Source organism: Populus nigra, chromosome 11 (assembly GCF_951802175.1).
Source record: "Populus nigra chromosome 11, ddPopNigr1.1, whole genome shotgun sequence".
NCBI lineage: Eukaryota > Viridiplantae > Streptophyta > Magnoliopsida > Malpighiales > Salicaceae > Populus > Populus nigra.
In genome coordinates, this window is record NC_084862.1 from 9544770 (window position 1) to 9554684 (window position 9915).

General features: G+C 33.0%; 2 protein-coding genes across 2 annotated transcripts; both read left to right on the top strand.

The window, feature by feature from the left end:
- Positions 1–339: 339 nt before the first annotated feature.
- On the top strand, positions 340–2056 carry LOC133668191 (transcription factor MYB60-like). Its single transcript, XM_062087941.1, has 3 exons — positions 340–651; positions 805–934; positions 1100–2056. The coding sequence occupies exons 1-3, from the start codon at positions 519–521 to the stop codon at positions 1812–1814; spliced, it is 978 nt and encodes a 325-aa protein (XP_061943925.1). The 5' UTR covers positions 340–518; the 3' UTR covers positions 1815–2056.
- Positions 519–1814, top strand: LOC133668090 (transcription factor MYB60-like). The gene is made up of 3 exons (XM_062087836.1): positions 519–651; positions 805–934; positions 1100–1814. The coding sequence occupies exons 1-3, from the start codon at positions 519–521 to the stop codon at positions 1812–1814; spliced, it is 978 nt and encodes a 325-aa protein (XP_061943820.1).
- Positions 2057–9915: the final 7859 nt, after the last annotated feature.

The following is a 9915-nucleotide window of genomic DNA, read 5'->3' on the forward strand; positions in this document are numbered from 1 at the left end:
GTGAAAGATTAAGACAACCAAATTTTCCCTCTTCCCTCTTCTGTATACATAGAAGCATTGATCCATATTGAATACAAAATTAGCATTATACTAAATTTAAATCAATTCACCTGAAGACATTACCACAAAGTGAGGCGCAGGATAGAAGAGAAATAAAGACTGAAGTTCCTACCTTTGGGTAATGAGAGTTGCACGTGATCGGCCAGATGGGAAAAGCCATAGGAGAGTAGACAATCACTTCCCTTCTGACCTTGGTTTTTCTTTTTACATTTGACTAAATAGTGAAATTTAATAAAAAGGCTAGTTGAGTCAGCATGGTAGATCAAATTTGGTGTATAAAGAAACTTGTTTCCCTCTCTCTTTAAAAGTCATCGTGTGTGTGTGTGCGCACTTACACATGGTGATCGATAAGAGTCCTTTGACAGGTCCAAATATAGAGAAGCCTAGAAGAAAGGGAGAGTTAGTAGTGAGAGGGGAGAGAGAGAGAGAGAGGAAGTAGTGGGTAGAGGTAATAAGCCATGGGAAGACCTCCTTGCTGTGACAAAGATGGGATCAAGAAAGGTCCATGGACCCCTGAGGAGGACATCATCCTGGTGTCTTATATTCAAGAACATGGTCCAGGAAATTGGAGATCAGTTCCAACCAACACTGGTGAGTGCCACAACTTATTAGATCCAACTGATATATTGGTTATGATCATTTAGGAATTGAACCCCACTCGGCTTTTTTAATTTTTGGATGAGTATGTATGTAAACATTGAATTATGGAATACACTAATGGATCATATCTTGCTGTATGAAAAGGGTTGTTAAGGTGCAGCAAAAGTTGCAGGCTTAGATGGACTAACTACCTCAGACCAGGAATTAAGCGAGGCAACTTCACACCCCATGAAGAAGGGATGATAGTTCACTTGCAAGCTTTATTGGGTAACAAGTAATCCTCAAAAACCTCAATCTTCTGTTTAAATTTATGTATTTTTCATTTGAGAAATCAAACTATACCATTTAATAGGAGATTTCTTTATTCTCCTTCAATTGTTTTTGATAGAATTACATGTCAAGAATAAATTTGGATCCTTTTCGTTGTTGATATGGATAGATGGGCAGCTATAGCTTCATATCTTCCCCAGAGGACAGATAATGATATAAAGAACTACTGGAACACCCACCTGAAGAAGAAACTAAAGAAGTTCCAGTCAGCTTGGGACCCTATGGCACAAGACTCAACAAGCAGTCAATTTATCTCAAAAAGTTTCAATGATAGAAAGAGCTTAGATAATTTCACCACCAATTCCTCATCAGCCCTCAGGCCTAATCAGGCCTCCACATATGCATCAAGTACCGAAAACATTTCTCGTCTTCTTGAAGGTTGGATGAGATCATCTTCAAAGCCGAATAGTTCGAATTTTCTTCTCAAAGAAAATCGGGAGCAAGAAAATAACAGCCAGGAAAATAATGATCATGACATTGCCAATTCAGTGGCTATAAATTCTCTTCAATCTTACAAGGAAAAACCTGAGCAAGAACGTGGTGATCTAATCTCTCATGAAGAGTTTGAGTCCATTTTATCACTCGAGAGCTTGCATAATGTTGCATGGGACAAGTCCTGTTGTTATTCTGGTACTGTTACTACCACCACTACTACGAAAGGTTTCCATAACTCTGCAAGTGATGAGAAGGAAAATATGACAATGATCGAGAGGAATCAGAAATCTGAGAGTACCCCTCCCTTATCATTTCTTGAGAAATGTCTCTGGGATGAAAATGGTGCTGGTCAAGTGGAAGAAATTATGGAACTCTCTCCTATATTCTGATCATGTCTTTGTTTCCTCTCTCTTTCTCTCTTTATCTCTATCTCTCACTCACTCACTCTCTCTCTTATTTAGTTTGAGCTAAACCAGTGGAGGAAGAATTTTTTTTTTTTAAAAAAAAAGTGTGATCTCTCAGAGTTTAATCTTTTAGCATCTGGGGTTCTGAGAACGTGGGATCTCTTTGAGAATTGTAATTAACCTTATTATCTTTTAATGAATTAATTGTCATGAAATAACCAAAGCAATTTACTCTCTGTGTAATTTGTGTGAGACCTTATTTGATTGAAAGAGAAATGAAAAGGCCCTGCAAAGTTCGTCATTTCAAAGAGTCAAATTACGCTGGATATGTATTTGTGGATAAAATTTTATCCAAAGGGTTAGAAATGCATGGTTGTGTCTACTGTCTAACCCACAACAGCAAAGAAGAATGAAAGAGATGAGTCCACACATTTATTAGAGACCCTTTCATGGGTCTACATCATATATTAATTAACTAGTTAGTATTTACATCATATTTATCTTGACATACAGATGTAATTACAAATAATAGAAGAGATACACAAGTGGACACGATGTTGTTCAAGTCAAAATAAGAACACTCTTTGCAAAGATATAGATATTTGATATCACCAGAAAAAAATATCATTAACTTTGAATTAAACCCTAAACCTAGCTAGAAGCAATATCATATTACAGAGTTCTCATAATTAAGGTTTAAGCCTAGAAGCTATTATGCACATAAGTTGTAACCTATTTTTGCTGCTGGGTCGATTTTAGCAGAATAGAGCTCAAGACTTTAGAATTATTAATATCTTTAACATTATTAGCACTCAACCCTTACAATTTTCTTAATTAGATATCAAGGATATGCAAAAATGGGACTTATTGCAAAGTGAAAGCAAGAGGAATAATAGCCATACAAGTAAAAAAAGGAGATAGTGTCACGGAAGTCTTGCATCCAAATGAGGTAAAACGGTTGCTTCAGTAGCTTTTCAGAAAACTTGTAGTGTGTGTGCGAATGCGGGGGGGGGGGGGGGGGGGGGGGGGGGGGGCGAGAGAGAGAGAGAGAGACGTGATCTTAAATGACCTTTCGGTGATGTGAAGAAAAATGCTCATCTTTGAGGCCAATCTTTCACAAGATACAGCCTAGGTTTTGGCTTCAGTCTCTTCTATACGTGATAAAATTCGGTCCCCCACTCCCCCAAATCATTCCTCACGGCCACCCCTACAGTTTAATGTCAATCCGAACATCACTGGGTTAGGTTTATATTAGAGCCGTGGCATGTCAAGTCGAGCACGGTTGAGTACCAAAAACAGCCGTCAATAAACAAAGGATAGTATAACTGTAGTAATTGTAACAGTTATAACTGTCATCGGGACTGTATATAATCTAATGGTGATTTTATATGTTAGTTATTTTATTGTAAATTTTGATGAGTTATTAAAAAAAATATATACTCTTTAGATTAGTTCAATATAAAATGTAAATCAAAATATATTTTTTAAAATCCTCAAAGAAAATATTTATTATTATTATTATTATTATTATTATTATTATTATTATTATAAAGGAAATGATTGCATCCATAAAATGGTGTAGGTAGAACAATTATATCATTAAGAAAATTCAATTATTTAGGAAATTAATTTTAAATTATAGGGCTAATATTAAATCACTTTTAAATTGAGTAAAGACTTTTACAGAATCATTATCCCCCTTAATGTTTTAATCGTGAATTAATTTACTTCTTCTAATGATGTTTGAATCCCTGCTTATGTTTTAATCCCGAATTAAATTACTTGTTTCTATCTCCATGAGGCACTCTCAAGGAACAAACTTTTTTCGATTTATAAACTCTTATAATTTGATCAAATAAATCCTATAATATAATTAGGTTAAATCATATTTATTTTTTGTCTTCAAATAAAAGAAAGAATATACTATGTGTATTTTTTATGTTAAAAAGGTTAGGGATACAAGATTAGAATTTATTCTTTTATGGATATGGTTTAAAAACAAAAAAAATGAAAATTAATCAAATTTTAAAACTAGATCATTACTAACAAAATAAATCCAAATTATTTTTTTATTATTAAATCAATATTATAATACAATTTCTTTTTTAGATCCTGCTGTAGCTACACAACCCTTCTCATCGTGCCTTAATCACATAGAAATATAAACACTTAATGTAAATAAAATAGAATAATAATAATTATGAGGAAACCACAAAATATTAGAACTAAGATTTTACTATCCAAAGCAAAAACAACTTTTAAACTTGATACTCTGAATTACAAGGGTACAATCATTAAGTAACAAATCAATAATATATGTGATAAAATCAATAATCAAATTAAAACATTATCATAAAAAAAGTTCCACTCCATGCAATTCACTCTTGTTATACTTTGCGAGACATATGTTGAAAAACAAATATAAGAATAAATGTGTTATTTTACAAAGCCCATCAATAATTACCAATTCAAAAGGGAACAAATAAGTTTTTTTTTATCTCAATTGCATAATAAAACAATCAAAATGTTCTTTGAATAAAAAAATTTAAAACTGGAGTTAATAAGCAATTTTATATTTGCACAATGAGTTTTTTATAACTATCATGTCAAATGAGAGACAATTTAGTATTTAACTAGACATAAAAAATAAAATAAAAAAAAACCCACATTGAAATGACCAAAACATCTTTAGAAGCTATAAAATTAAAAATCAGCTTAAGGGACTTTTTATCTTTTCACAAAGATTTTTTTGTTAGTATCATATTAATTATAGGATAACTGAGTATTTTAACAGTAAAATAAAAAGTTGCTAGCAAGCGTAGTCTACATTAACATGTGGGGGGGTGTTTGCATTCTTTTTCTTTTAGAGTGCCACGTATTGGTGTTGGGTTGGTAGTTTGTTGTCAACGAGATTTTGTTTTTTTTTTTTTGTCTTTCATCCCTGTAAAATGATAGCTTGATTCTTTTTATTGTTGATATTTTAAATTCACTTCTTATTCTTTTTATTTTTTAAAATTTTTTCTTGGTCCTTTTGTAAAAGTTTTATTTGTTTTGAATTTCATCATTCAATCCAAATCTATGTTATATTATTTTTATAAATTTAATCTTCATTCTTTCAATTTTTTTCCCTTTCATTAAAGTTATTTTTCTTTTCAATTTCACATTTCAATAAAAAAATAATTTGTTTGTCAATTTTTTGTTTTTTTAGGTCTCTTTGCTAAATTGATTTTTCTACTATAATTTTGATCTTAATTCTTTTAATTGCTATTTTTTTATTTTAAATCCTTTTGTATAATTGGGCTTCATGTTTTTTCCAGATATGATGCTTTGAGTTTAATTATCTAAGTCATGGGTCTAATTACGTGTTTAAAAAGTTAACATGGTTTAACATTTTAAAAAATAGATTTTGTTATTTTCTTAATTTTTTCTATCGGGATATTCTGATCACATGATTTAGGTAGTGGGTTTGACAGGATAATCTGAGTTGGCTTAACCCTGATTATCGGGTTTACAGGTTTGTTATGCTAACTAGGATTGACTAGGGCTAATTTTTTTAAGTCTCTTTTTATCCTATTTGTCCTTTTTTAAAAAAGAAAATACTTTTATTCCTAGGTTATCATGATCACTTTAAAAAAAATGATTCATTTAATGTTGTTATTTATTTTTTTATTGTCTAATTAGAATAAAATCAATTTATTTAACCTAGTGGTGTCTATCATTCAAATTGTGAATTTTATTTTTAAAACACAACTGTGACAGTTAAACATTATATCTTACGCAAAAAAAAAAAAAAATTAAATATGGCATGACGGCGAAGCAGAGGTCCACACCTATTCTAAACTATACCCGTTAAATTTAAATTTGTGTCATGTATTTTAATATAATAACACACGTCATCATTCTTCCTTTTTAATTAAAAATATAAGATTTGAATTTACGTAATTATTCTCAGAGATGGTTGATCGAGTTTCAAAAGACGAAAGACTTGAATTCTGTTCCGAAAGATTTCTTATCAAGACAAACACAAGGGATACATTGATTCACAATTGAACATGCATACAAACACAAGGGGATACTGATTCAAGCGAAAGATCGAGAGAATAAACTATGGACTTGCCTCAAATTTCATAGGGTAAATAGAAATTAACTCTGAATTCTGCAAACCTAGACTTAACTAATATCAAATTACATGTTTATTTATATATCTCGAATAGATATATTGGATCTAGCTCGTTTTGCAAGTAAAAGTGTGCAAGTACTAATCATTGGAATTTATAAATCTTTATTATTATTATTAAAATTAATTTTACTCACATGCTGAAATATTGGATATATTATTATTATTATTAAAAAGTGAGCTGAAATAAAATTAATTTCATATTTGTAAATCATATGCTGAAATAAAGATTTTCGCTAGAATGTACTTATGTAAATTCGAATCCAATAGCTGGATTTATTTAGTATTTTTAATAAAATATTAAATAAATCCTTTCATCGTCTCTCTGCATTCCATTCCATTACTTCTTTTCTTTTATATATTCGATTTGCATTGCATTCTATTGCGTGCATTATCCAACAACTACATCGAACATGATCTCTTTCATTCAAGTGACTGCAGAAATCTTTACTCATCAATAATAATATGTGAGGTTGGCGTTAGAAATGGACTCCCAAGAATGAGCTGCATCATATTTATTGATTCACCAACTAGAAGGAAACGCAAGACGCAGCATAAATTTGCTTTGCTGTATATCATTAAGTGCACCGCTTAATTATCAATGTCCCAACGTCAGACAATAATCTTAAAGTATCAATGGGATCATATACAAGAAAGAATTATTAAAATTAAAGCGATGATGGATTGTATTTTTTCATGTATCACTACCAAAATTTTGTATATTACCAACAGATTATTCTTCTGTTGGTATTTAGACATTAATTCTATCAAAAAAGCATTTATCAATGGAATCACGAATGGTTACCATTTATCAAAAAACCTATCGTTGGTGATTTATATTATGTCGGTCATTTCATCTGTAATATAAATACCTATAAGAAAAATCTTTATGTTCAATATATATACAGGATACATTAGGGTTCCTTATAAATCAGAGACTAATAAAGAATGACAGCTAAATATTGAATGCAGATTGATACAAAATATTCTAACGTAACTTTCTTAATTATCTCAAGATATAGCTTTCCTATTTATATCAAAACACTGTCAATATAATTTCCAACACTCCCCCTCAAGTTGGAGAGTGAATATCAATAACTCCCAACTTGCCAATGAGCTGCTTGAACTTCTATTTTCCCAAAGCTTTTGTAAACACATCTGTTAATTGTTGTGAAGAAATCACATATATCGAGTAACAATTTCACCTCGTAAAATTTTGTCCCGAATAAAGTGGCAATCCATTTCAATATGCCAAGTTCTCTCATGAAACACATGATTTTTTGCAATGTGTAAGGCAGCTTGATTATCACAATGAAGAGTAATAGGATCTGAAACTAGCATATGCAAATCTGTTAATAAATGTCTTAACCAAGTAAGCTCACAACATGTACCTGCCATTGCTCTGTATTCAGCTTCCACACTTAATAAAGAAACTATCTTTTGCCTCTTGGTTCTCCATGAAATTAAGGAATTTCCAAGGAATACACAATACCCAGTGGTGGAATGGCGAGTGACAGGACAACCTGCCCAGGGTTATTTGAATGAAAAAGCAAACCTTGACCAGGAGTTGATTTTAAATAGCGAACAACTCGAAGAGCAGCAGCCATGTGAGGTTGACGTGGTTCATGCATGAATCAGCTAAGAATGTGAACTGAATATGTGATATCAGGTCTAGTGATGGTTAACTAAATCAATCGACCAACTAGACGCTGGTATACACAAGGATCTTTGCGCAATTCTCCTGTATTTGAAAGTCTGCATTCTTCCATAGGAAATTCAACTGGCTTAGCACCCAAGTATCCACTGTCTTTGATAATTTCCAAAGCATATTTGCGCTAGGAAATGTAAATGCCTTTCTTGGAACGGGCTATTTCAATGCCTAAGAAGAATTTCAGATCACCAAGGTCTTTGATGCGGATACAAGTATGAAGGAACTGCTTTAAACCTTTGATGGATTCAATGTTGTTTCCGGTTATCAAAATGTCATCCATATAGATCAATAGAATAGTAAAAGATGTACCATTTTTTTTTATGAACAAGGAATAGTCCGCTTTTGAGTAAAAAAACCCTGCAGCAAGAACAACTTCTGTGAACTTAAAAAACCACTGTCGAGAAGCTTGTTTAAGGCCATATAGTGACTTATGAAGGTGACACACAAGCTTTTCTGAACTGGCCTTTAATCCTTGAGGCGGACGTTGGCTTCTCGAGTGCATTGAGAATGGCGAAGTGGCTGATCAGGAATAAGCAGAATAGGGTTAAGAAGGACAAGGTCATCCGGCTGAACAGTGGGTTGCTATGCAGCTAATGGAATTAATGGAGTAGAGAAAGGTAGCTCAGGAAGAGAGGGTACTGAATTGGTTGGTGCGGGTGAAGAAGACATGGGGGGATCAAAAGTGTTGCGCATGTGTGGCGTCGCAGTGAATATTCCACTTCAATCTAAATGTATATCTATCTGGCAAATATGGGGAGACAAAACAATCTTGTCTTTTATCGGTGGAAAATAGAATGGGAGTCGCCACCTAGTATGTTGGTCACTAGGAACCCTAACTGGTCTCAGAGATCGAGTATGGGGATTGATTGCGTAAAGAAAAGGTATTAGCACCCCAAATACGCATTACCTAAGGTAAGCTGCATTGTTTGATTGTCTGATAAAAAGCTAAGATGTTATTATATTTCTAATTGTTAGTCTGTCTATGGTTCAAGAAAAGTCCTTCTCAGTAAGGAAGTCCTTATCTTATTGGGTAAAAATCTAGCCGTTCTAACATCTATATAAAAAAACTACATTTTTAATATCAGGAATACGTTTTACGTATAAATTCGTAATCCCAGGTAATAAAAGAAGACAAAAATATTTTTTAAATTTTTTTGAAATATTGGTCTAGTTCTCATGGCTCTAACAAAGTTGTTATTAAAGCCAAAGTGCATGCTAAAACCTTTTTTAAAAAACTTTTTTGTGTTTTATGTATAAAAAACAATATGATTTTTTTTTGTTGTATGAAAATATGATGTGATGAGTTTTCTTATCTTTGAGAGACTTGGTCGTATGCATGAAAAACAAAATATTTTTTTGTTTTATAAATTTTTTTTTGCAATGTTTTGACGAAAACCAAATATTTTAATACTGCATTTGTATTTTTACGATATAAAAATATAAACCAGTATTAAGCAATTTTGATAAAAAATATGCAGGAAAATCAACAAACTTTTTTTTTAGGATTTTTCAGAATTTTAAACATTTATATATATATATATAATATTATAATTATGTGGGCTGGGCCGACCCAGCGAACTAGGCCGGACTCAGCCCCAAAAGGGTTTGGCTGATCTCGGCCCAACAGTTCACTTTGCTTCTTTGGGTCTAAGTCGGACCTGGCCCAAACATAAGGGCTGGGCCAGAACTGGCCTGGCCTAGAACACAAAATGGGGGGGCAATTATTCCCCCCCTCCCATCCTCCTACATGCAGAACGATTCTACATGCAGGAGAAACCTATGCCACAAAACTAAGTAAAAGTGGAGGGGCATGAAAAGGTACCTGGCGCGGAGGAGGCGGTGCCTTGCTGGTCTGACTGCTTCACTGCCAGTTTTGCGGTGAAGGTCGGTGGCGGTGTCGTGGATCACGGACAGCAACTCCAAGCAGTGGTGCTGCTGTTTCAAGCGGCGGAGAGAGAGGTTCTTGTTCTTCCCTTCTCCTCCATTTTCTTTCCTCTTCTTCGGCTATGTTTCCTTTTCTTTTTGTTCCTGTTTATGTGTGTTTTTTTTCACTCCCATTCCTCTTCTTGTTTCGGTATCGTCTTTCTCCCTTAGCTCTCACAGTCCCTTTCCTTTATCTCCCACAGTTTCCAGCTTCCCCGTTTTGTTTCTTTTTCTTTTTTTTTGTCACTTTTTTTTCGTTCTTTTATTTCTCTTCT